This window comes from Staurois parvus, unplaced genomic scaffold (assembly GCF_062004578.1).
Source record: "Staurois parvus isolate SC_StPar_1 unplaced genomic scaffold, SC_StPar_1.0 ptg000840l, whole genome shotgun sequence".
NCBI classification, from domain to species: Eukaryota; Metazoa; Chordata; class Amphibia; order Anura; family Ranidae; genus Staurois; species Staurois parvus.
This window is the reverse complement of record NW_028318636.1, coordinates 1,775,529-1,803,108: the sequence shown is the minus strand read 5'-3', so window position 1 is coordinate 1,803,108 and position 27,580 is coordinate 1,775,529. Positions and strand designations below refer to the sequence as shown.

Below are 27,580 nucleotides of genomic sequence, written 5' to 3'. Positions count from 1 at the left end.
ACATTTTGGAGAGGTAGGGTATTGCGCGTGCGTACTTTGGTATTTCCTGCCTCGGTGCTGGGAGGAGAGAGCAGAAGGTTTGTGTGTGTTGTGGAAGTGAATTTCCGGGGAGCTACGAACCTCTGTAATGGGGAAGAGGTATTTCTGCGACTATTGTGACCGCTCTTTCCAGGATAATCTGCACAACCGCAAGAAACACCTGAATGGAGTTCAGCACCAGAAGTGTAAGAAAGTGTGGTATGATCTGTTCAGAGGTGAGAGCCCTGTATATGTATAGTGTGTCCTGTGCGCAGAGGTGAGAGCCCTGTATATGTATAGTGTGTCCTGTGCGCAGAGGTGAGAGTCCTGTATATGTATAGTGTGTCCCATGTACAGAGGTGAGAGCCCTGTATATGTATAGTGTGTCCCGTGTACAGAGGTGAGAGTCCTGTATATGTATAGTGTGTCCCATGTACAGAGGTGAGAGTCCTGTATATGTATAGTGTGTCCTGTGTACAGAGGTGAGAGCCCTGTATATGTATAGTGTGTCCCATGTACAGAGGTGAGAGTCCTGTATATGTATAGTGTGTCCCATGCGCAGAGGTGAGAGCCCTGTATATGTATAGTGTGTCCCGTGCGCAGAGGTGAGAGTCCTGTATATGTATAGTGTGTCCTGTGCGCAGAGGTGAGAGTCCTGTATATGTATAGTGTGTCCCGTGTACAGAGGTGAGAGCCCTGTATATGTATAGTGTGTCCCATGCGCAGAGGTGAGAGCCCTGTATATGTATAGTGTGTCCCATGCGCAGAGGTGAGAGCCCTGTATATGTATAGTATGTTCCGTGTACAGAGGTGAGAGCCCTGTATATGTATAGTATGTCCCGTGTACAGAGGTGAGAGCCCTGTATATGTATAGTGTGTCCCGTGTACAGAGGTGAGAGTCCTGTATATGTATAGTGTGTCCCATGTACAGAGGTGAGAGTCCTGTATATGTATAGTGTGTCCCGTGTACAGAGGTGAGAGCCCTGTATATGTATAGTGTGTCCCGTGCGCAGAGGTGAGAGTCCTGTATATGTATAGTGTGTCCCGTGTACAGAGGTGAGAGCCCTGTATATGTATAGTGTGTCCCATGCGCAGAGGTGAGAGCCCTGTATATGTATAGTATGTTCCGTGTACAGAGGTGAGAGCCCTGTATATGTATAGTATGTCCCGTGTACAGAGGTGAGAGCCCTGTATATGTATAGTGTGTCCCGTGTACAGAGGTGAGAGTCCTGTATATGTATAGTGTGTCCCATGTACAGAGGTGAGAGTCCTGTATATGTATAGTGTGTCCCGTGTACAGAGGTGAGAGCCCTGTATATGTATAGTGTGTCCCGTGTACAGAGGTGAGAGTCCTGTATATGTATAGTGTGTCCCGTGTGCAGAGGTGAGAGTCCTGTATATGTATAGTGTGTCCCGTGTACAGAGGTGAGAGCCCTGTATATGTATAGTATGTCCCGTGTACAGAGGTGAGAGCCCTGTATATGTATAGTATGTCCCGTGTACAGAGGTGAGAGCCCTGTATATGTATAGTGTGTCCCATGCGCAGAGGCGAGAGCCCTGTATATGTATAGTGTGTCCCATGCGCAGAGGCGAGAGCCCTGTATATGTATAGTGTGTCCCGTGTACAGAGGCGAGAGCCCTGTATATGTATAGTGTGTCCCGTGTACAGAGGCGAGAGCCCTGTATATGTATAGTGTGTCCCGTGTACAGAGGCGAGAGCCCTGTATATGTATAGTGTGTCCCGTGTACAGAGGCGAGAGCCCTGTATATGTATAGTGTGTCCCGTGTACAGAGGCGAGAGCCCTGTATATGTATAGTGTGTCCCGTGTACAGAGGCGAGAGCCCTGTATATGTATAGTGTGTCCCGTGCGCAGAGGCGAGAGTCCTGCGAATCTATAGTATGTCCTGTCCACTGAGGTGAGAGCCCTGTATATCTATAGCGGGGGTCAGCTACCAGTAGATCTTGGCCAGGTGACTGGTAGACCGAGGTCTTGCTGACCCACCATCCCGGAGCATCAAACATCATGCAGTGCAGAGAGACTACTTGTAAAGTTGGAGCTGTAGTAGGGAGCAAGAGCTGCATAAGTTGATGTCTCCTCTGTAGTGCTGCTCCTACGCCCTGTCATGTTTGGTGGGTGTAGCACCTGCCAAGCTTGACCCATTCAAGTGAAAGATGCTCTGCAATTGCCCTGCAACCTTGTGCAGTACAGCAAACAAGGGGTTAAACAGGCAGCAGTGTGTTGCATTCTCACCACCTGCTTTAAGTCCTTGGACCCTGCAGAAGCATGCAGTTGTGGGGCGCTTGCAGAGTTGCCCATTTACTTGAATGGGGTTTGGTTGACAGGCAGGAATTGCACCCACCAAAAGCAACAGGGGGTGCAATTCCTGTTGCGGCATGTGTATTGGGGGGGTGAGCTGTAAACACATGATTCAACCACAAGGTTTTACCCCCCCCCCCCAACTTTACATGTGAACAAGCCCTTAGGGTTCCACTGCTGATTACAACTAAGGGCTCATTCACAGGTGCAGTAGGCACTGCTGCTTCTCTGCAAAGCAATCGCAATACGTTTGACATGTGGTGAGGAGGTGATATGTTGCCTCCTCATCACCTACTTTAAACCCATGATTGCTGTGCAATGCACGCAATTGTGACATGGTAGTATTGGCAATTAGAGGTTTAAATCAGGTGTGAGGAGGCAACACTGTGATCTTTGACTTCTCCCATGTTCAGATAGATCTCCACATCTTTAAGGTTGTCTACCCCTGATCTATAATGTATCCTGTTCAGATGTGATAGCCCTCCACTCTGTATATCTATAATATGACCTGATTAGAAGTGAGAGCTCTGTATACCTCCAGTGTGTCCTGGTCAGAGGTGAGAGCCCTGTATATCTATGGTGTAACCTGTTTATTGGTGAGAGCTCTACACCTTCTATATTTATAGTATGCCCTGATCAAAGGTGAGAGCCCTGCATCCTGTACATCTATAATATGGCCTGATCAGAGATGAGAGCCCTGCACCCTGTATATCTCCGGTCCAGTATGTCCTGTCCAGAGGTAAGAGCCCTGTATATCTATAGTAGGTCCTATACAGAGGTGAGAGCCAGGTATATCTCCTATATGTACTGATCAGAGAGAGCCCTGTATATCTATAGTATGACCTGATCAGAGGTGAGAGCCCTCCACTCCATATACAGTCAGGTCCATAAATATTGGGACATCGACACAATTCTAACATTTTTGGCTCTATACACCACCACAATGGATTTGAAATGAAAAGAACAACATGTGCTTTAACTGCAGACTGTCAGCTTAAATTTGAGGGTATTTACATCCAAATCAGGTGAACGGTGTAGGAATTACAACAGCTTGCATATGTCCCTCCCACTTGTTAAGGGACCATAAGTAATGGGACAATTGGCTTCTCAGCTGTTCCATGGCCAGGTGTGTGTTATTCCCTCATTATCTCGGGTACAATGAGCAGATAAAAGGTCCAGAGTTCATTTCAAGTGTGCTATTTGCATTTGGAATCTGTTGCTGTCAACTCTCAAGATGAGATCCAAAGAGCTGTCACTATCAGTGACGCAAGCCATCATTAGGCTGAAAAAACAAAACAAACCCATCAGAGAGATAGCAAAAACATTAGGTGTGGCCAAAACAACTGTTTGGAATATTCTTAAAAAGAAGGAACGCACCGGTGAGCTCAGCAACACCACAAGACCAGGAAGACCATGGAAAACAACTGTGGTGGATGACCGAATAATTCTTTCCCTGGTGAAGAAAACACCCTTCACAACAGTTGGCCAGATCAAGAACACTCTCCAGGAGGTAGGTGTATGTGTGTCAAAGTCAACAATCAAGAGAAGACTTCACCAGAGTGAATACAGAGGGTTCACCACAAGATGTAAACCATTGGTGAGCCTCAAAAACAGGAAGACCAGATTAGAGTTTGCCAAACGACATCTAAAAAAGCCTTCACAGTTCTGGAACAACATCCTATGGACAGATGAGACCAAGATCAACTTGTACCAGAGTGATGGGAAGAGAAGAGTATGGAGAAGGAAAGGAACTGCTCATGATCCTAAGCATACCACCTCATCAGTGAAGCATGGTGGTGGTAGTGTCATGGCGTGGGCATGTATGGCTGCCGATGGAACTGGTTCTCTTGTATTTATTGATGATGTGACTGCTGACAAAAGCAGCAGGATGAATTCTGAAGTGTTTTGGACAATATTATCTGCTCATATTCAGCCAAATGCTTCACAACTCATTGGACGCCGCTTCACAGTGCAGATGGACAATGACCCAAAGCAGACTGCAAAAGCAACCAAAGAGTTTTTTAAGGGAAAGAAGTGGAATGTTATGCAATGGCCAAGTCAATCACCTGACCTGAATCCGATTGAGCATGCATTTCACTTGCTGAAGACAAAACTGAAGGGAAAATGCCCCAAGAACAAGCAGGAACTGAAGACTGTTGCAGTAGAGGCCTGGCACAGCATCACCAGGGATGAAACCCAGCGTCTGGTGATGTCTACAGACTTCAGGCTGTAACTGACTGCAAAGGATTTGCAACCAAGTATTAAAAAGTGAAAGTTTGATTTATGATTATTATTCTGTTCCATTACTTTGGGTCCCTTAACAAGTGGGAGACACATATGCAAACTGTTGTAATTCCTACACCGTTCACCTGATTTGGATGTAAATACCCTCAAATTAAAGCTGACAGTCTGCGGTTAAAGCACATCTTGTTCGTTTCATTTCAAATCCATTGTGGTGGTGTATAGAGCCAAAAATGTTAGAATTGTGTCGATGTCCCAATATTTATGGACCTGACTGTATCTACAGAATGACCTAATCAGAGACAAAAGCTCTGTATATCACCAGTATGTCCTGATCAGAGATTGGTACCCTGCACTCTGTATATCTATAGTATAACTTGATCAGAGGTGAGAGCCCTGTATATTAGGGATGCGCCGATATAATTTTTTTGATTGGCGAGTACAAGTACCGTTACTTTCGGTCAAATGCTCGCTGATATCGAGTACTGATACTTTGCGGGGTGATTTGCATCAATACAAAATGTACGGACGCAAATTGCACAACAAAGAATGGCATGTGATTTGAACAGGAATGCGGTATGATTCCTGTCCAAATCACATGTGGTTTTCTCACTGCTCCTGTGTGAGCCCAGGCTTGCCATAGCACCTCCCTGTGGCTGGGGATTCTGATTTTACACACTCGCCTCACACTCGCCTGGTGTATGGAGGAGATGGAGTTGACTCACTCACCCAGGAGCAGGTTGCTGGAGTGCAGGTACTGGATCCTGGCCAGCATGGTCTTGCTGTGCCACCACATGATGTCCCTTGTTGTAGCCAGCTCCTTCCAGCAGCACAGACACTCCTTGTGAAGGGGGGGCTGGAACACAAGCCTGCGGTGTCCTCTCCGAGTGTCATCTCTGCAAGGAGAGGTCTGGGGATTTGAAATCCCTTTTGGCTTTCTCTCCTCTCCTTGCAGGTATGACAGTACGGGCTAAACGACATCTGATTGGTCAGCACCATGACTGTGCTGACCAATCAGATGCCATCTAGCCTGTACTTTCATCCCTGCACTGAGGTATGAGATATGTGTACTTACTGCAGCAAGCTGGACCAATGTAAAACTGGATGATAATTAAGAATCTGCTTGCGCTCCTATGTAAAATACAATTGGTAAACGTGTGAAGCTGCTAACATCTGATCCAATACCCCAAGATCAAAACAATGCAGAAGAAATACAAATGATGTAGCGCTAAAACACCCAGTTAAAGCGTCAGTGCCTTAGGACATGCAGCATGATGTTAAAATCCTATATGAACATAATACATATATGTGCGTGATGATACTGACAAAATGGAAAACAGATGTGCAACCCCTACACACAGTGCACATATATGAATATAAAGTCCAGTGATCCTGTATCAATATTTGCACTCCAACAGAGTCCTTGGACTGTATGTGGGCCCGCACACCACCACGTGCAATCCGAAATCAGCTGAAGTGGCCTCTCACCTCCTCCCTGCGACCCTGCAGGGCCACAGAGCTTTATCAGATCCCCACTGAGTCAAGGTATGCTTCCTCTTGAGTGGATGGTTGGTATATCCCCAGTATACAGCTTCCACCTCTCCTGTGGTATCCTCCGAGGTGAGCTGAGCAGGATGCACCCCAGCTCAAGCCCCCATGGGATAAAGGAAGCAAAAGACATCCTCCATAGTGTAAAACCGTTTAATAAATGCCGGAAAATAAATGTATAATACACTCACATTTGCCAAATAACATACAAGCTGTTTCCCATAGCATGGGTGTATGCGTGTGGCTGAGGGTGTACCAAGATGGCGCCACGCCGGAAGTGCGTCACCACGTATTGCCGTCGACGCGTTGCGTCACGTGACCCCGTGACTTCCTCAGGACTGACGTGATTGGTCTATAGCACTCACTTAAATAGGCCAGCCTTTCCTCCAATCGTGACCCGCTGGGAGTGGTCACGGCGGCCATGTTCTTGTAGCCCGTCGATCTTCTACTTACACATAGCCTGAATAGGTGTATATAGAAGTATACATACACCACAGGCTTCAGCTCTAGCACAAAAAATCGTGCCAGAACCGATGTGGAATGTAATGGTAAGTAATTATGATGTACTAAATCCACCAGCAAAATGTAAAAACACATATATGAAAAATGTGATGAATCTATAAACAAAAAGCCTCCTGAAATGAACTTTATTAGGGAGGTAAATAAAATGCAAATGCAAATCTAAAAAATAATGATGATAAAAATAATAATGAAATGTATATAAAAAATATATATATATAAAAAATATATATATATATATAAAACAGGTAGATCACAGAAAACCGCCGCTCTCTAATTGAGGAGATAAATATTGCCAAAAATCTTGGGAAAAAAACATATAAATAAAAAAATAAAAATATAAAAATAAAAATACCACCTCTAGACATACGCTGTTCACCCTTCATATGGTTACATATATGAATAAGAATGCAAATAACCAGAAAACACATAAGTAACTCAAGATACCACACAAAAGAAAAATTAATAATTGCTAATGAAGCAATTTAAATCAAAATCAATGTTACGCCCTTTGGGCGTGTGTGTATCTAAAATAAATATCCACTTTGACTCCACCTGACTTAATGCTCTGATCTTATGGCTTCCTCTCCAGTGCCTATGATACTTCTCAATTCCCCAGAAAACCAGACTAGAGGGATCCTTATTATGATACTGTGAGAAATGTCTAGAGACACTATGCTTAGGAAAACCCTTGCGAATATTTTGAACGTGTTCTCTCAATCGGACCCATAGCGGTCTTTTCGTCCGGCCAACGTATTGGAGACCACAACCGCATTGCAGTGCATATACCACCCCTCTGTCTTACAGGATATAAAATCCTTAATTTGAAATTCTCTTTGGTTGTTAGTAGAGATGAAAGAATGGCGTCTAGGATTGGGGCCTTTAATAGCTCTGCAGGCATGGCACATTTTGCAAGGGAAAAAACCCTTATAATCCAAAAAAGTTGTTCTATTTTTATTAGGAGGATCTATCACGTTATGTACTAAAACAGATCTCAGAGTGGGGGCTTTCCTGTATATAAATTTCGGAATAGTAGGTAAAATTTTACACAATAGAGGGTCCGTAAGCAAAATGGACCAATGTTTGATAAACACCTTTTCAATATCCTTATAATCAGCTGTGAAGTCTAGAATAATAGCCAATTGATTGTCAAATTCCTTCTTATTCTTGTTACTCTTGTCTACCAGAAGGCAATTTCTATCCATGTCTCCTACTTCTCTAATTTTACTCTTGATGTTATCTTGACAGTATCCTTTGTCCACAAATCTATTTTCCATAATTGTGGCCTGCTTAAAGAATTCTTCTTTGTCAGTGCAGTTCCTCCTCAGTCTAATCAGCTGTCCCTTGGGTATATTCAACAGCCATGGGGGGTAATGGCAACTATCCAATGGGATATACCCATTGCGATCGACTTTCTTAAAGAAAGTCTTAGTATAGATCTTCCCCTCATATGTGTAAATACATAAATCCAAAAAATTGATACTTGCCCGATTAACCTCCCATGTAAAGGTGATGTTCTTCCCATTTGGAATTCAGCTGATAGAGGAACGCCTGTAGATCTTGTTCTGCACCGTCCCAGACAATGAACACATCATCGATGTATCTCTTGTACAGGACTAACTGTTGTGGGGGATTATGGTATACTGACTCTTCCTCCCAGTGGGCCATGAACAGGTTGGCCACACTGGGAGCAAATCTAGCCCCCATGGCTACACCTCTGATTTGTTTATAAAAGACACCTTTATACCAGAAGTAGTTGTGGGATAGACAATACTCGAGACATTCCGTGATGTATCTCCTCTGGGCCCATTTATATTGGCTGAGCTCTCTCAGACTCCAATTGACTGAATTGATTGCATCTTCATGATTAATGATCGTGTATAGGGCTGATACATCTGCACTTGCAAACACCAATTGATTGCCTCCTTTAACATTCTCTAAACATTGGATGAGATGCTTGGTATCTCTTAAATAGGCCTTAGTTTTAATAACCAAAGGTTGTAGAAAAATATCTACATACTGTCCCATTCTGGCCATGACAGAATCTATCCCATTGACTATGGGCCTCCCAGGTGGATTATCTGGATCTTTGTGGATCTTCGGTACCATGTATATAACGGGTATCCTGCACACTTCTGGATTTAGAAACTTAGTCTCTTTCTTATTTAATATTTGTTTGGCTTTTCCTTTCTCAATCAATTTAGTCAGGTCTTTTTTATACACATTAGTAGGATCTTTAGGTAAGGTTAAATATGTGGCTCTATCATTAAGATGTACTTCCATTTGTTTTTCATAATAGTCTTTAGTTAAAATCACTATACCCCCACCTTTGTCTGCTGGCCTAATGATGATGTCATTTCTTTTTTTCAATCTGCTAATACCAATAGCCTGAGCCTTATTCTGTATTCCTTTTGTAAAGCTCAATTTCTTAATGTCCATGTCAATCATTTTTTTGAAAACCTCAATCTGATTGTTATTACTTACTTGGGGGTTGAACAATGACTTATTTTTAAGTCCTGTGTGTACTATGTCATCATTGGGAGCAGTAGATACTAGATGTTTGGGTCCTGGTAACCCTAAGAAAAACTTTTTGGTGGTCAATTTTCTGGCATATTTAAGGGTGTCAACGTATATATTGAAGCCATTGGCTTTGTGTGGAGGGGCATATTTAAGACCCTTATCTAAAACTAATAATTCCTCTGTCGTGAGCTTGGTGTTGCTCAAATTGAAGACTCCTTCTCCTATGACTCTCTTTTTCTTTTGAGCCTGGCGGCCTCCTCTGCATCCCCTCCTCTGTCTATACTTCTCCGGCCTGGGCTGACTTCTGCCCTGTCCCTCCAAAAAAAAAATCCCTATCTGGATGTTCATATCTTAGAGGCTCAAACCTATTGGAGGTTGGAGGTGGACTTCGCTCATGAGGGCGATAATGGTAATCATAATTCTGGTAAGGTCTTGGGCATAATTCTGGTAAGGTACTTTCATCCCTGCACTGAGGTATGAGATATGTGTACTTACTGCAGCAAGCTGGACCAATGTAAAACTGGGCACACACGGCTTGTTTATTTTTTTTCAGCCAGAAGGCAGGTTCCTGCATCTACACAACCAAGGAATAACCCCGCCAGGATATTGTATTCTGACAGCAGGGACTCGCTCTTAGAGTACGTGGATAAGCGCTGCAGCAAATTGGCTGCAAACTGCTGATCAAAGAAAGTTTTCTCAGCTGGTCCGTTCGACAGACGTCAATCTAATGATTGGCTTCTGTCAAACAGAGAGGGCTACACAGATTGAAAATCAGCAGGTCCCTGCTGAACCAGTCTAATTTTGATCCTTGTGTACCCAGCTGAAGTGTGCAATACAAGTAATTCTTAGAGTTAAGCTTCAAGAAATGGCAAGTGCATTAGTCACCTGGAGAGGAAGGCACAGACAGCTAAAAAAATTGTCATAGGTTCTACTTTTTTCACAAAACAAATGCACTCGTGCTTTAGTCTACACCACCACTTCCTGCCCATTCCCACCCTAAGACAAAAGAAAAATGTTTTGGCAAAAATGGCAGCTTGGTATATTGGAAGGTTTACAGCTCTTGATTGTGCTAGATTTCCATCAAGATGCTTTATTGCATCCTTTACACTTTCTAGTCTTTCCTCTGTATTTGATATTTTAATGACTAAAGACACTTTTCTGTTTGTGTTCTTGTTTACAGATGCTGCTGAAATCCTTGCAGAAGAAGAGTGTAAGAAATTATGCAGACGTTTCCTTCAAACGGGTGGGTACCTAAAGCAGCTGTAAGCAGGTTAAAGGATAAATTCTGTTTGGGAACATATTATATGTTACACCCATTTTTAGGGTGGAACATGTGACATGTTCCCACTCCTGCAGCCTCTCGTTGATCCTCCCCCTCATTGTATCAGCAGGCCTGGGATCTTTTCCCTACACCCGCTGTCACAATTTGAAAGGAATGCGGCTGTATGGAGCTCCTCCCACACGGACACATCATTCATTCTCAGAGATCAGTGAATGAATGAGCTGCAAGTACCGACAGCCTTTGCGGCTGATGGCTTGTGGCTCTCAATGAACTATCAGAGTTAGTGAGCATTCTAGGTAGTTCATTGAGTCTTCCTGTTAATGTGTAATTGCCTTCCCATACGAGGTACAAGCAGACAGATGCACCAACAGTCTGCAGGAGCCTCACATTGCACCTGCGATTTGCTGACCACGGGTGCAATGCTTTACAGGCTCATAAAAATAAATTTTAAAATGTGTTTGTTTTTTTTTTTTTTTTTTTTTTTTTTTTGAAAGGTGAAATTATCCTCAAACCACTTGCCCTCCAGAGGATTTACCCCCTCCCCCATCCTGACCAGGCCATTTTTTTGCGATACGGCACTGGGTACTTTAATTGACAATTGTGCGGTCATGCAATGCCTTACATAAGTGAGATTTATGTCTTCCCCCCCCCCCACAAATAGTTCTTTCTTTTGGTGGTATTTGATCGCCTGTTCATTTTTTTTTTTTTTTTTTTTTTGCACTATAAACAAAAGACAGACAGTTAAGTTTGAAAAAAAAAACCCCAACGCAATATTTTTGACTTTTTGCTATAAAACATCCAATAAAAAATTCCTAATATGTGTAAATTAATTGGTTTACATGAAAGTTATAGCATCTACAAATGGCTGTGTATATACTGGAATTTTTATTTATTTTTTTTAATACTAGTAATGGCGGCGATCAGCAACTTATAGCGGGACTGCGGTGGGCATTCTGAAACTGGGGGGCAACTGACTAACTGCCACTGACATCCCAGTGATCAGTGCTAATAAAAAGCACTGGCACTGTAGTAATGACACTGGGCAGGAAGGGGATAACATCTGGGGCGATCAAAGGTACAACAGTGTGCTGTTTTAGTTGATGTGCTGTGTGTGTTTTACTAGGGAGACCTGCTGCTGTGTATTTCTCTGCTGTGCAGAGAAATACACAGCAGCATGTCCTTGCTGGCAGGAGAGACACCTGTGTGTAAACACAGGTCTCTCCTCTGTTAGCTTTGCCTGACAATAGCTGGGTGCCGGCAGGGAATCTCCAGCCGGGGTCCGGTGACTGACATCCCTAGCTGCCAATGGCGGCACGGGTAGGGCGGCGCGCACACTTGTCCCTACCCAGAAATGCAAATCACATATATACGCTTGATTTTGTACAGCTCTGCCACCCTGTAGCAGTAGTTCTACTATAGGGTGGCAGGAAAGCAGTTAAATACTAAACTTAACTGAAAACAGCTATTACAATTGCAGCAGTAATTGGCTTAATTTCGAGCTGTGGGTGGCCCTGATTCAAGGTTCATTGAAAAATTGATTGAGCTGGGTGGAAACTTCTTGGCTGAACAGTAACTATATTCTATCAGGTGCAATCACAGTTCGGTTATTCAGACAGTTGCAAATGCTTAGCTACAGTAGCCAGCAGGAGAGATTTCTCCATTCATGCTGTTTAGTGTGGATTGAGCAATAAAGCAATGAATGAAAGAGCTGGAGAAGATAGAGATATCTGTATATATAAGACCAGCTCAAAGGATAACTACTTTTGTGGGGAAAATAAGCAAATAATAATGCTTATACAGTTGCTATACAAGCCGTATTGTAATTGAATGTTATCATTCATTTAATCTTCAGAACTGTAATTTTTGGAAGAATCCAATATGGCAACCTGGAGGTCTTCTGTACAAGTTGGTGCACAGAACGTCCCCAGAAATGTAATTTCCTGCTTGTGTGATTGTCTCACTGTTTTTCCAGAAGTCTGCACTAAGATATATATCAGATTTTAGGCATCCTTTGCAACAAAAATGCCATTTTTGGTGAGATATTCCAAAAGGATTAATCAGTTTTAAAGGAATTCAGACTCTGCATTTTCCTCACTAGAACACTGCAAGTGCATCAGGTGATTAATGATGAAAAAGTCACTCCCATTCAGATTCCCTGTGCTCATTGACATAGACAAACAAACTGCTTTACAGCAGAAACGAAGCTTTGTTAAAATAATTGTAATGTACATTGATCACGCAGATGGAATTGTGTTTTTGTTTTTTTCCCTCAACAAAAGCGGAGTGTGACGGAAGCGTAGGCAGGCTGGCATGTGCGGTCTTCTCCCCCCTTTGGACTGGGGTCTTCGGCAGCAAGCGAACAATCTCCCCTCTAGGCTGAGGTCTTCGGCAACAGGCAGGCGATCCACCCCTGGACAGGGGTCTCGGGCAACAGGCGGCAACCTACTCCTGGACAGGGGTCTCGGGCAACAGGCGGTAACCTACCCCTGGACTGGGGTCTCTGGCAACAGGCAGGCGTTCGTCACGAGGGTTCCGCCTCAGCTGGCCTCCCTCCGTGACTGCACAGCGGACCGGGGCTTCGGGCAACCTACCCCTGGTCTGGGGTCTCGGGCAACCTACCCCTGGTCTGGGGTCTCGGGCAACAGGCGGCAACCTACCTCTGGACTGGGGTCTCGGGCAACAGGCAGGCATTTGTCACGAGGGTCCCGCCTCAGCTGGGCTCCCTCCGTGACTGCACAGCGGACCGGGGATCGGGCAACAGGCGGGCAACCTACCCCTGGGCAGGGGTCTCGGGCAGCAGGCGGGCAACCTACCCCTGGGCAGGGGTCTCGGGCAGCAGGCGGGCAACCTACCCCTGGGCAGGGGTCTCGGGCAGCAGGCGGGCAACCTACCCCTGGGCAGGGGTCTCGGGCAGCAGGCGGGCAACCTACCCCTGGGCAGGGGTCTCGGGCAGCAGGCGGGCAACCTACCCCTGGGCAGGGGTCTCGGGCAGCAGGCGGGCAACCTACCCCTGGGCAGGGGTCTCGGGCAGCAGGCGGGCAACCTACCCCTGGGCAGGGGTCTCGGGCAGCAGGCGGGCAACTCATCCCTCAGCTGGAGGGTCTCAGGTTGGGTCAGGCGGTCTCCCGTTAGCTTGGGGGGTCTCGGGTAGGGTCAGGTGGTCTCCCCTTAGCTTGGGGGGGTCTCAAGTGTGGGTCTGACCTTTTGAGGAGGAGGCTCATGCAGAGCTGCGGAGACTCCCACCCTGGGACATTCAGCGGAGGGCAGTGGCTACTCTCAACCCTGGAGTATTGCAGAGGGCTACAGTCCTAAACCTTTGGGGTTCTGCAGAGTGTGCGGCGGGGATGGCTGCGGAGGCTTGGTCCCCCCCACCCGAGTTTCCCAGCGGCTTTCAGGGAGATAGATGATTCCAGCAGCGTGCACAGGAACAAAGAGAAGGGCTGTGCCAGTATTTTTAAAAGCCGCGCGGGACGCTGCCGGGTTGCCTCGGCAACGGCCGGCCCAGCACCATTCATGGAAGCTACAAGGACAGAGGAATGTGCAAGGGGGGAGGGAGGGGTGGAAGGATATGGCTGAGTACCAGCAGGCAAAGGTGGGTGGGGAAGGCACGGGCACTCCGTGACATGGAGTTACTATTAGTGGTGCACCGAAATGGTGCCGAAACAGAAAATTCAAAATGCACTTGGCCGAAAACTGAAACCAAAATGCGATGTTTTTAAAAATTAATATTTATTTTTTGGAAAAAAATACACTGATAAAAAAAACAAAAAAAAAATATATACCCCAATTTTTTGTAAAATATGAAAGAGGATGTTACACAACATGTTACGCTTTAAAATTGTGCATGCTCGTGGAATGGCGTAAAACTGTGGTACTTAAAAAATTCCATGGGTGATGCTTTAAAACTTTCTACATGTTAGCAGTGTAAAGTTACAGAGGAGGTCTAGTGCGAGAATTATTGCTCTTGCTCTGACGTATGTGGCGATACCTCACATGTGTGGTTTGAACACCATTTACATATGTGGACGTGGCCTACATATGCATTCACCACTATGTGCAAGGACAGAGGGCGCTTTAAACTTTTTTTGTTTTTAAATTGGTTAATGTTTTTTTTTTTTTTTTTTTTTTTTTTTTTTTGCACTGTCCCTTTAAAAAAAAAATTGTAATCAATTTTATTCTTATTGCAAGAAATGCATGCATCCCTTGTGATAGAAATAATTAGTGACAGGTCCTCTTTATGGAGAGATATGGGGTCAGTTAGACCCCACATCTCTTATCTGCAATGTTAAGCATTGGATCAAAAAAAAAAGCATTGATCTAGTGCTTTAGAAAAAAATGAAAAATGGCCAGAACCAAAAGTGACATCGCTCCGGTCCTCCAAGGGCATAGAGATGAGTGGAGGCCATCTTTCCTTCTCTAATCTCTATGCCCAGCGCCGGGATTGTTCGGAGGTTTCTCAGGTAAGGCTGAGAACTACAGCCGGTGGCTGCGACAGCGGGCGAGAGGCAGGGTTTTTTTCGACACCTGTATCAGTGCTTTTTTTTTTTCCCCATTTCGGCCTAAGGCCAAAATGGGTGTTTTCGGCCGAATTGTTTCGGCCACCGACATTTCGGTGCATCCCTAGTTACTATGTAAGTTGTGTTTTTATCTCAGTCTGTGAAAAGTGGTTGGGGTCCAAAAGTGGTAGGAACCTTGGCAAAAACAGTAATTTTGTTGCCATACAGTTTTTTACTGATGTATTTTGAAGAAGATCTAAACTGGCAATAACCGGATATATGTGTTTATGCAGTGGCTAGAGGCCAGTCCTGGCCATTGTCACTCATTGTTACTTCCTTGGCCCTTTGGAAATAGGGATTTTCAGAAAAGCTATTTGCATAGCAGCTTTGGGGAGCTTTATTATGTTGGAGGAGACAGCTTGGCACTGTTAAGGTATGTGGTGGCCCTTGAATATGATTCCTAACCATAGTTACATAGTTAGTCTGGCTGAAAAAAGACAAAACTCCATCTAGTTCAACCATAAAAGAAAGTTATATTCCTATTTTCATCCAAACTCCTTGAGCGCTTAGCTTATAATCGCCTAATCTCCCACCTCACCGACAATAACCTCCTTGATCCCCTACAATCTGGCTTCCGTCCCCTACACTCCACCGAAACCGCCCTACTCAAACTCACCAACGACCTGCTAACCGCCAAAGTCAATGGCCACTACTCGGTGCTACTACTCCTCGACATCTCCGCGGCTTTCGACACGGTCGACCACCCCCTCCTCCTCCAGACTATACTCCTTCGACCTCAGAGACTCCGCTCTCTCCTGGCTCTCTTCCCATCTATCACAACGCTCCTTCAGTGTTACCTATAACGCTACCACCTCCCCCTCTCTGTTGGGGTCCCCCAAGGTTCTGTCCTCGGGCCCCTTCTCTTCTCCATCTACACCTCCTCCCTTGGTCAACGGATACACTCCCACGGCTTCAACTATCATCTCTATGCCGATGACACTCAAATCTATCTCTCTACCCCTCGCCTCCCCCCCCAACCTCTCCATCACGACCAACAACGCTACCATCAGCCCCACCATGCAAGCCAGAGTACTAGGTGTCATTCTAGACTCCAATCTGTCTTTCCAGCCCCAGATCCAATCGCTGACAAATTCATGCAGACTCCACCTCCGCAACATCTCCAAAATACACCCGTTCCTAACTCCAGAAACCACAAAGCAACTCATTCACTCCCTTATCATATCACGACTTGACTACTGCAACTCCCTCCTCGCCGGCCTACCCCAACACAGGCTATCTCCGTTTCAGTCTATCCTGAATTCTGCGGCCAGACTCATCTACCTTACCAACCGCTCCATATCCGCCACCCCCCTCTGCCAATCCCTCCACTGGCTTCCGATTGCCCAACACATAAAATTCAAAATACTAACACTGACGTACAAAGCTGTTCATAACACTGCCCCAAACTACATCACCGACCTGAAATCCATCTACCACCCAAAACGCACTCTCCGCTCCTCACAAGACCTCCTACTCTCCAGCTCCCTTGTCTCCTCTTCCCATGCCCGTCTTCAGGACTTCTCCAGGGCTTCCCCCATCCTCTGGAACTCACTACCCCAATCCATCAGACTGTCACCTACCCTCCTCACCTTTAGGCGCACCCTGAAAACCCATCTCTTCAGAGAAGCCTACCCCGCCCTCACCTAACTGCTGATCTCCTCCGCTCTCCCCACCACGCCATCCCCCACAGCTATTTCCTCCTGTACCACTCTCCCGTCCCTCCTAGATTGTAAGCTCCAAGGAGCAAGGCCCTTGAACCCCTCGTGTATTTTATTGTATTGTTACTGTATTATCTCATGTATTGCCTCCCATTGTAATGTACAGCGCTGAGCAAACTGTTGGCACTATATAAATGCTGTGTAATAATAATAATATACCCACAGTTGATCCAGAGGAAGGCAAAAATAACTAACAAAGCATGACCCAATTTGTTCCTGCAGGGGAAAATATTCCTTCCTGATTCCCTGAGAGGCAATCGTATATTCCCTGGATCAACTTTACCTATAAATGTTAGTATCCAGTTATATTCTGTGTATCTAGGAAAGAATCCAGGCCTTTTTTAAAGCAATCCACTGAGCTGTCCAGAACCAACTCTTGAGAGTCTATTCTACATTTTCACAGCTCTTACTGTGAAGAAACCTTTTCGTATTTGAAGATCAAATCTCTTTTCCTCCAGACATAGAGTGCGCCCTTGTCCTCTGTGATGACCTGAGGGTGAATAACTCTACACAGAGTTCACTATATGACCCACTGATGTATTTAAGGGGGGATATGACCGACATGTATTGTATAATCGTCTCTTCTCAAGAGAATAAATTCAGTTCCTCTTATATTTCCTCATAGCTGAGCTCCTCCATGCCAGACTGTGTTACATGTTTGCTCTTGAGACCATTGTAGCTTTCTTCTTTTACTGCTCATAAATAAAATCAAAGGATTGCTGGATTACGTTCTAGGACATTCTGAACTCCTATTTAGATTTACAGTGTGAACCCCTTTTTTCTTTTTTTGTAGGCCAGTGTGACTTTGGTCCTTCCTGCCGATTTTCACACATGAGTGTTCAGGATTTGGATGCACTAAAGGCTAAAGTGGAAGGTAAGAAACCACATAACTTAATTATTTTAAGGTAATACATTTTATTTTTTATTTTTTACATTATACATTATTTTTGGACAACTCAAAGCGGAGTTCCACCCAAAATGGGAAGTTCTGCTTTAAGCCTTTAAGGACTGGCACCTTTTGGGGGGGTACCCTAATTTGACAGGTACCCGATTCTACTTCTGCTGTGATCGCCTAGGTGATCAGAAGTGGACGTTGTCTTCCCCCACAAGCTGTCACCGTCGGGTGCCCACACTAAATATGCCAGAGCCAGGGAGAGAAGACATCCGGTGAAACCAGAGGTGGTGAGGACACCGCTGGACCGAGGGACAGGTAAGTGTCTTTATTTTAAGAGTCAGCAGCTACAAAAACTTTATTTTTTTTTTTTGAGGTGGAGCTCCTCTTTTAATATGCATGTGCATTGGCAGTAAAACGTAATTCAATTAGCATAATGGAAGGGATAAAAATTTTACACAGACAAAATACATATTAGAGATCTGTTTTAACTGCCAAATTGTATCCATACAGTCCTGAGGTTTACACAGCTCTGTCACACAGCACAGCCAGGTAGAGGACTCTAGTGATAGGTCTAAAGGACTAAAATGGTTTCCATTCTGTACCCCCAACTTTCTGACTAGACAGTGACAGAGCAGCAGACTAAGAAGGTCATCCCTCTGTTCACTCTACTGTCATCCCTGTGTTAGCATGTTACTTGTCAGTACATTTGCATGCAACACTGCTAACTGGCTTCCAGTCCTTCCCCCTCCCTGCCCAGTCTGAGTGTAGATTTTTTTGGAACACAAAAGGTTTATACAGTTAATTCAGGTACTTGCATTGGCTACATAATAAAAATGATTTGATACAGAGCTGCATCAGCTTCATTCATATTTACCTGAAGATCAACTTTTAATAATGTTCTCAGGTGACACAAGAATTTCAAAATGCCCGGCTATAGCATTTTTAAAAGTGTTTTAAGCAGGTTCGACAGTGCTTTTTTTTTTTTTTTTTTTTTTTTTTTTTTTTTTTTTTTTTTCTATTTTAAAGAAAATCCATTCAATTATATTTATGTTTTCACTGCTAACAATAATGCACAAATGTTAATGAAGATATTTACTATTTAATTTAAACTAGATACTTTTTTTCAATAATATATTCCCTTTATAGCAGAGAGGAAGCTGAAGGAGGAGCAGAACAGACAGATCCCACCTTGCAGGGTTGATGCTTGGCTTAAAGAGAGAGCGAAGAGAGAGAGCTCACGCAGTGAAAGGTGAGTCCAGCAGAGGGTGCTGATGAAACGCTGAAAAAGGATGCACACTTGTCAGCATCTGTACACAAGCATTACCAATTAGGTCAGTCACCTAAATATGTTTTATGAGTATAACACTCAAGACATTTCTTAAACCAACATCATCGCGCCAATATAATTAGATAATGAGTATAAAACATTAGGTGCTGCTATTAATAATACACTGTAAATTATTATTATTTCAGGTACTTCTATAGCGCTGTCAATTTACACAGCGCTTTTACATATATATTGTACATTCACATCAGTCCCTAACCCTCAAGGGGTGAACAATCTAAATTCCCTAATTCACATTCATACATACACATATATTCGGGCCAATTTAGTCAGGAGCCAATTAACCTTCCAGCATGTCTTTGGAATGTGGGAGGAAACCGGAGTACCCAGAGGAAACCCACGCAAGCACAGGGAGAACATGCAGACTCCATGCAGGAGGCGCCATGGTTATAATAATAAATGTGATAAACCAAATAACCACAAATAGCTCAATCCTAAACCAAATAAATAAATTAATATGTCCACCACCATATATGTGCAAAAATATTCAGTGCTAAATCAAATATAGGAAGTCCCCATATAGTCCATTCAGAAAAGTCCATATATCAATGATCCTCCGTAAATGAAGTAATGAGTTCCTCCTTTACCAATGTGATATCCAGTGCACAGAACACCCCATCAAAATGCACACTCACCATGTGCTGGTGATGAACCAGCATATCAATTTATATCCAGCATTCCACTAAACAGGCTCCAACTTAGGGAAATCTTTGTGATTAGACCTACATGTTAGTATAGGTCAGATGTGCTGTTTTGAATACTAGTTGCCCATCAAACTCCAAGTCATTAGATAGATAGGTGAACACAGAACAACACACATGTGAAGGAATCAAGAGCAGCATGGAGGAGTTACATCTCACTTTTGGAGTCTCAAGGGGAGATTAGAGTGAGGATATCGTTGGATGAAGTAGCCACTAATGACTTAGCGTTTGATGGGCAACTAGTATTCAAAACAGCACATCTGACCTATACTAACATGTAGGTCTAATCACAAGGATTTCCCTAAGTTGGAGCCTGTTTGGTGGAATGCTGGATATAAATTGATATGCTGGTTTATCACCAACACATGGGGAGTGTGCGTTTTTTGATGGGGTGTTCTGTGCACTGGATATCACATTGGTGAAGGAGGAACTCATTACTTCATTTACTGAGGATCATTGATATATGGACTTTTCTGAATGGACTATATGGGGACTTCCTATATATGATTTGGCACTAAATATTAATGTACACAAGCATTATCTGGACTTCTCGGTAAAGCATTAGCAATGGCTATGTGAAATTTCAGTAACCCATTGCTGGATACTAAAGGAAATCCAGCAAGAGTTCAATTACCAGTTGGGTTGCTACTGGTAAAATCTAACTGCAATGAGTTACTTTTGAAATATATCTGTTTTTAATTCTTCAGACTAACCATTATTTTTAAGGCTCATCTAACCAAATTTAAATGGTGATATTTTCAATTTGTCTGGAATTAATTATGCATTATTTCTGTTGCTGTTTTTGTTCATTGTGGCTATTTCAAATGATAAGGTAATTTGCATTGCTATAGAGATAAAGAATGTTGAAACAAATCGTAAGATACGCATAACCATATATTGAGAGAAACACCTGACCCAGACAACCACTGGCTAAAGAAGAATTTGGTCAACCTGTGCCAATTATGATTGGTCCCTATAAGATAAGCCAGTACTTCTCATCTTCCTTCCCTTCAATTTGCCATTCAAATAAACAGGTGGTTAGCAGAAAAGAACTTTTTTTTTTTTTTTTTTTTGACCCACCACTGAATTATGGTGTCTAAGAGCAGTTGAATGATGCATGCAACTGTGATCATTACTGTAGCTCTATGGATGGTCTTGGGTTAAAAAAAAAATGTTAATTGTTAGCGTGGTACAGGACAAAATGGGAATGTCATTAAACTTGAGCTAGTCTATTCCCTAAGTCTCATGGGAGTCCATTTATCTGCTGTGCTAAGTTCTTTCATTGACTCCTTTCCAGACAGACCAGTCCCTTTCCTGAAATACAGCCAGCCAGAGGATTATACAATAAAGGCTGTTTTCATTAGATCATCTTTTGTTGCAGCGAAGACTGGTGGTTTGAGCTTTATTAACAATAAGAATGAAAAGTCTGCTTTAAATTCTGATTAAACAAATAGTAGTTGTTTAACACTGCCCCTTGGTGAAAAGGTTCCTGCTGCATCATTTCAATTAACAGCAGAGTCAGTTAACGCACATTCTTGATAAAGCCCTGCTTTCATCAGTCACAGTAAATAGAGAGCTGTGCCTGCCTAAGAAATACAGGGTCGGGAAGCGAGGTGTCATGTAGATTTATTGAATACTGTGACTGTGCTGAACAGCTCAGTTGGGAATCGGTAAAATTAGATAAACCGTGCATATTCTAATTTGTTGACTTTTGTACAGAGAAATAGCTTTTATTTTTCTGACGTTGTCTGCAGACACATTACTTGCACACTAACTTTACCCAAAGTTCCATGTTAGATTTCAGCTGAGTAACAATGTTATGGCAAATGGGTTTAGTTTAAACTATTGATATAAGTGAATGATGGAAAAGTTGTATTGGCTTAAATTTGGTGCATCATTTTGAACTTGGGACACCAATTGTCTTCTAGGTCTCCGCTGATGTATAATAAAAGATTTTTTGGTGTATGTATAATTATGAACAGCTCAGCAGGTGTTCTTGTTTGGCAAGACAGAAACCAATGTGCCCTGACTCCTAGAAATCTGTCAAAATGAACTATTGTAGTGTGTCCAATGCATCTCACTTAGGTGCTTGTGAGATTAAAAGATCTCACAACTGACTTTTTTTCTCTTCACAGTGCCTCTGCATCAGAAGGTCCCATCTACCATCTGCCACCAGGCTGGCCACCACTTTGTGAACTGCCACCATCACTCCATCCCCCCACACCTGCAGATTGGAGTGTGTCAGAGGACTTGGAGTGGGGCTGATGATGATGAGAAGCCACCTGAAAAACCTGAAAGAAGAGTAGAATATTACTATGGATACACTTTCAATGAAAGTTATTTTGCAAAGAATATTTTTTTATATCAATGCTCTGTTGTTATGCATAAATAGACTCTTCCAGAAGATTTTACATTTTGAGATGTTACAAGGCTAAAGTGTGGGCCAAACTGTTTTTTTGAACTGACAAACCCTGCAGTTTTATTTATTGATTACTGCTTCTGTATTGCACAGCAGCATCATCAAGAAATTAAACAGGAGAAATGCAGCCATTCAGAAGTGCAATGCTCCTTGTAAATTTATTGTGACATTAACTGCCTCCCGCCCGGCCTATAGCTTTTTAACGGGAGCGCTGCTATCCTGTGTGGATGTAATATGACGTCCTCACAGGATCCCGCCCCACAGGCTGCTTTGTACTGGGATGTGTCACCTGCAGTGCCCACCGGACACGGGTAGACAGATCAGTGTACCAGGCTGCTGCTGGTACCATGTGATTGCTGTGACCAATCACAGTACATTAACTAGTAGCCGACCGCAGATAGCCGAATGACGGCTGCACTGCGGCCGGCCAGTTCTGGGTATGACGTCCTCCCAGAACGCGCTCTCCTGCGCGCCCCAGGGGGTGCGCACCCGCCGATCTCCGTGATAGCTGTGTCCTACGGACACAGCTGATCACATGATGTGGTAAAAGGCCAATCACAGCGGCCTTTTACCACGTGATCAGCGGTGTCCAATGACACGCTGATCAGAGGGAAATGCAAGTGCCGGTTCTCGGCTGCACTTTCCTCACGCTGTCAGATCGTGAGGAAAGTACTGCCGAGAACCGGCAGTTGTCAGAGCGGGGATTGGCACCGCTCATCAGGGCACTGATGATCAGTGCCCTGATGATCGGTGCCCAGCAGTGCCGCCCGCAAGTTCTGCCCACCTGTGCCCAGCAGTGCACCCACTAGCTCTGCCCACCTGTGCCCAGCAGTGCACCCACCTGTGCCCGCCCACCAGTGCCGCCCACCAGTGCAGCCCAGCAGTGCTGCCAGTCAGTGCCACCAGTCAGTGCCCAGGGGTTGTGCCAGTCAGTGCCCAGCAGTGATGCCAGTCAGTGCCGCCTATCCGTGACACCTTATCAGTGCCGCCTATTCGTGCCACCTCATTAGTGCTGCCTATCAGTGCCCTTTAGTGCTGCCTATCAGTGCCCATCAGTGCTGCCTCATCAACGCACATCAGTGAAGGAGAAAAAATACCTGTTTGAAAAATTTTATAATAGAAACAAAGAAACTTTTTTTTTTTTTTTCAAATTTTTTTATTTTTAGCGCAAAAAGTAAAGCGCCCAGTGGCGATTAAATACCACGAAAAGAAAGCGCTATTTGTGAGGAAAAAATGATCAAAATTTCATATGGGTACAATGTTGCATGACCGCGCAATTGTCAATCAAAGTGCGGCAGCACTGAAAGCTGAAAATTGGCCTGGTAAATAAGGGGGTATAAGTGCCTGGTAGGCAAGTGGTTAAATGGCAGATGTACACAATATAAATGGCTTCCATTCATTGTGTGCTATTGTGTTGATCTCTGTGATTGGTCACAATGATCACATGCTACAGACAGGGCCAATCATAGTGCATCTACCATGTGATCGTTTTCGCTAATCACAATAGTACACACTGGATGAATGTATTTCATTAATAAAACATTATTGCTTATGACAGTGATTATCACTATTTATAAGCAGTCATAGTCCATAGAAGAAAAATTGTGATCACCTCCCCAGAGTGGTACAGCTTTACTACAGTAACACTGTATATTTCTGTGGTCACTGTGTGGTGAAAAAAAATTGCAAAAAATGTTAAATTATTACTATTATTTCCTTAATGCATACTGCCATCATTCAGTGTCCCTTATCACCACCGCAACACTTATATGATGATGCTGTACTGCACTAATGGTAGAATGTTAAAAAAAAAATTGTGAATTTATTTTCATAATTACTCATTTTAGAAAAAATTGTGACAAAAAAAATACTTCCAAAAATTTGCCATGCCTCTTGCTAAATACCTTGAACTGTTTGCTTTCCAAAAAGGGGTCATTTGGAGGGTATTTGTACTGTCCTTGCATTTTCAGACCTCAAGAAATGGGCATCAGGACTGATATCTAAAAATTGACATCTCATAGTTTGTGGACTCTAACTTTTTTACAGACTAAATAATATACATTGATTTAGGTTATTTTTATCAAAGAAATGTAGCAGAATACATTTTGATTTACATTTTTGAAGAAAAATTATTTATTTGTAAAATTTATAAGCGAAAAGAAGAAAAGATCTTTTTTTTTTTTACTTTTTCATTTATTTAGCAAAAAAAACCCCCAAAAACTGGTGATTAACTGCTTCCTGACTTCCCTATAGCAGAAGTACTGCTGCAGGGCGGCAGAGATGTTCAAAATCACATATACAGTACCTTGAAATAATATACCGGTTGAAATTTTCCACATTTTTGTCATGTTACATCCAAAAACATAACATTTTATGTGATAGACCAACACAAAGTGGCACATAATTGTGTAGTGGAAGGAAAATGATAAATGGTTTTCAAAGTTTTTTACAAATAAATATCTGAAAAAGTGTGTCATGCATTTGTATTCAGCCCCCCTGAGTCAATACTTTGTAGAACCCCCTTTCGCTGCAATTACAGCTGCAAGTCTTTTTGGGTATGTCTCTACCAGCTTTGCACATCTAGAATATTAATTTTTTGCCATGTTTCACGGTGGGGATGATGTACTCGGGTTGACATGCAAACGGGAGTTCTTATGGCCCTCTTTCAACAATGGCTTTCTTGCCACTCTTTCATAAAGGCCAGATTTGTGGAGTGCATGACTAATAATTGTTCTATGGACAGATTCTCCCAGCTGAGCTGTGCATCTCTCTAGTTCCTCCAGAGTTACCATGGGCCTCTTGGATGCTTCTCTGATTAATGCTCTTCTTGCCCTGCCTGTCAGTTTAGGTGGACGGCCGTGTCTCGGTAGGTTTGCAGTTGTGCCATACTGGTTTTCCATTTTTGGATAATGGATTGAACAGTGCTCCATGAGAAGTTCAAAGCTTGGGATTTTTTTGTTTTTGTAACCTAACCCTGCTTTAAACATCTCCACAGCTTTATCCCTTACCTGTCTGGTGTGTTCCTTGGCCTTCATGACGCTGTTTGTTCACCAATGTTTTCTAACAAACCTCTGAGGACTTAACAGAAAATGTTATTAAATGACACACAAGTGGACTATATTTACTAATTAGGTGACTTCTAAAGGCAATTGGTTCCAATAGATTTTAGTTAGGGGTATCGGAGTAAAGGGAGCTGAATACAAATGCATGCCACATCTTTCAGATATTTATTTGTAAAAAATGTTGAAAACCATTTATCATTTTCCTTCCACGGCACAATTATGTGCCACTTTGTGTTGGTCTATCACATAAAATCCCAATAAAATACATTTACGTTTTTGGTGTAACATGACGCCAAAATGTAGAAAATTTCAAGGGGTATGAATACTTTATCAAGGCTTTGTATATATGTGATTTTGCAGTTCCTGGTAGGGGATGCACGTGCTCCCTACCCGCCCTGCTATTGACTCCTTGGCATCCCAATCACCAGGTCTTCGCTTGGGACTCTGATTATTGGCGGAGCTGACAGGAGAGGTCTGTATGTAAACAACACAGCAATACAAAGCAGCTTGTCTACATAGTAAAACAGCACACAGTTAACCCTTTGATCTCCCCAGATGTTATCCCCATCCTGCCCAGTGCCATTAGTACAGTGTAATAAAGATAAAAACTGGGATACTCTTGGCTGAAAAATAAATAAGAATCAAAAGGTGTTCTAAATATAGTTACCCCCCAATAATAAATATAGCCGGCTCACATATAAATGACTATGTGGTGTCCTCAGAACCTAAAGCAGCATAAGAAAAAGGTGAGGAGACCAAGGGGAAAGGGCCCTCAGGTCAAAGGGGTCCAAATGAGGACAAAAAGTGGCTTAATGAAAAACCAATAGCAACCATTTATTGCAGCATAATGAGCAGACATAAAAATACAACAAATAAGAGAAAAAGAAGACCTCACCAACAGAGACAGATAAAGGATGGAAATGACGTGGTCATCCGGGATGCCGCCATGCGCCAAGGAGTCCCGACACTGGGGTTGACACAAGGCCTATGAGGAGGATAAAGTTCATGCACTATAGGATGTAATATAAGAAAAGAAAAGCTATGAGAAAATATTACATATAGTAATGAAGGACACAGATAAAACTAATTGGACCATATCCTGTATATCTAGCCTTTTAGAAAAAAGTGATTATTGCACAATCATAATTTAGGCAACAGGAAAGAGAAAAATTGGATGCATGTGTCCATAATGGTACCACAAATAGAGTAGTTCTCAGGCCACCTATAGATTGAATATAGTGAAGAACTGGATGATGACACTTGTCCAAAAATATAGCTGTACATGAGCTCATGTAAATATAGTTGAATGGAGGCAGGTCAGGACATTCCCCCCATAGCAGAACCCAACCAGGGAATGCAGGGTATAGTAAGTACTCCAATTGCAGCAATAATTGCGGTATCAATTATAAAATTTGCACCAGTTGGATTTCACACAACTGTTTCTGGAACTCAGACGGTGTTAGATACACATAATATATGGCTGGAATTAAAAGTCATAAGATTGTTAGATGAAAATACTGGTCTCACCTTCTTCAGCCCTCATGCATGATGAAAACTGCCATCCTACAATAATGCCACACATGTAATGAATTAGCTATGACCTGCAGATAGTCCAGAGGTAAATGACATACATATACAGTTGTGTTCAAAATAATAGCAGTGTGTTGAAAAAAGTGAATAAAGCTCAAAATCCTTCTGATAGCTTTTATTTCCATACACACAAATGCATTGGAACACTACACATTCTATTCCAAACCAAAACATGAAGAAAAATATATCAAATTTGTGTTGTTCCTCTAAAAAAAATGAAGAAAAGTGAATATTAGACTGTTCAAAAAATAGCAGTGTTTGTATTCTTTACAAACTCAAACATTGACTATATAAACTGAAAAATGTTTGAAGATTTTGCTTTCCTTTGAATCACTTAATGAATATTTAGTTGTATAAGCACTGTTTCTGAGAACTGCTGTACATCTGTGTTGCATGGAGTCAACCAACTTCTGGCACTTGTGAACAGGAATTCCAGCCCAAGATGATTGGACTACATTCCACAGTTCTTCTCTATTTATTGGTTTTGCCTCAGAAACTGCATTTTTTATGTCACCCCACAAGTTTTCTATTGGATTAAGATCTGGGGATTGGGCTGGCCACTCCATAACGTCAATCTTGTTGGTCTGGAACCAAGATGTTGCACGTTTACTGGTGTGTTTGGGGTCGTTGTCTTGTTGGAACACCCATTTCAAGGGCATTTCCTCTTCAGCATAAGGCAGCATGACCTCTTCAAGTATTCTGATGTATTCAAACTGATCCATGATCCCTGGTATGCGATAAATAGGCCCAACACCGTAGTATGAGAAACATCCCCATATCATGATGCTTGCGCAACCATGCTTCACTGTCTTCACAGTGTACTGTGGCTTGAATTCAGTGTTTGGGGG

At 43.1% G+C, this 27,580-nt stretch overlaps 1 protein-coding gene across 2 annotated transcripts; it reads left to right on the top strand.

Annotated features, from left to right (window-relative positions):
- The first annotated feature begins 34 nt into the window (after positions 1–34).
- ZMAT5 (zinc finger matrin-type 5) lies at positions 35–22,224 on the top strand. Of its 2 annotated transcripts, none has more exons than XM_089655457.1 (5): positions 35–254; positions 10,345–10,407; positions 17,514–17,594; positions 18,765–18,864; positions 21,797–22,224. In XM_089655457.1, the coding sequence occupies exons 1-5, from the start codon at positions 128–130 to the stop codon at positions 21,924–21,926; spliced, it is 501 nt and encodes a 166-aa protein (XP_089511583.1). In that variant the 5' UTR covers positions 35–127; the 3' UTR covers positions 21,927–22,224. The 2 variants fall into 2 exon arrangements, with proteins under 2 accessions (XP_089511583.1, XP_089511582.1); XM_089655456.1 differs by having other exon boundaries at positions 38–254; positions 18,762–18,864.
- Positions 22,225–27,580: the final 5,356 nt, after the last annotated feature.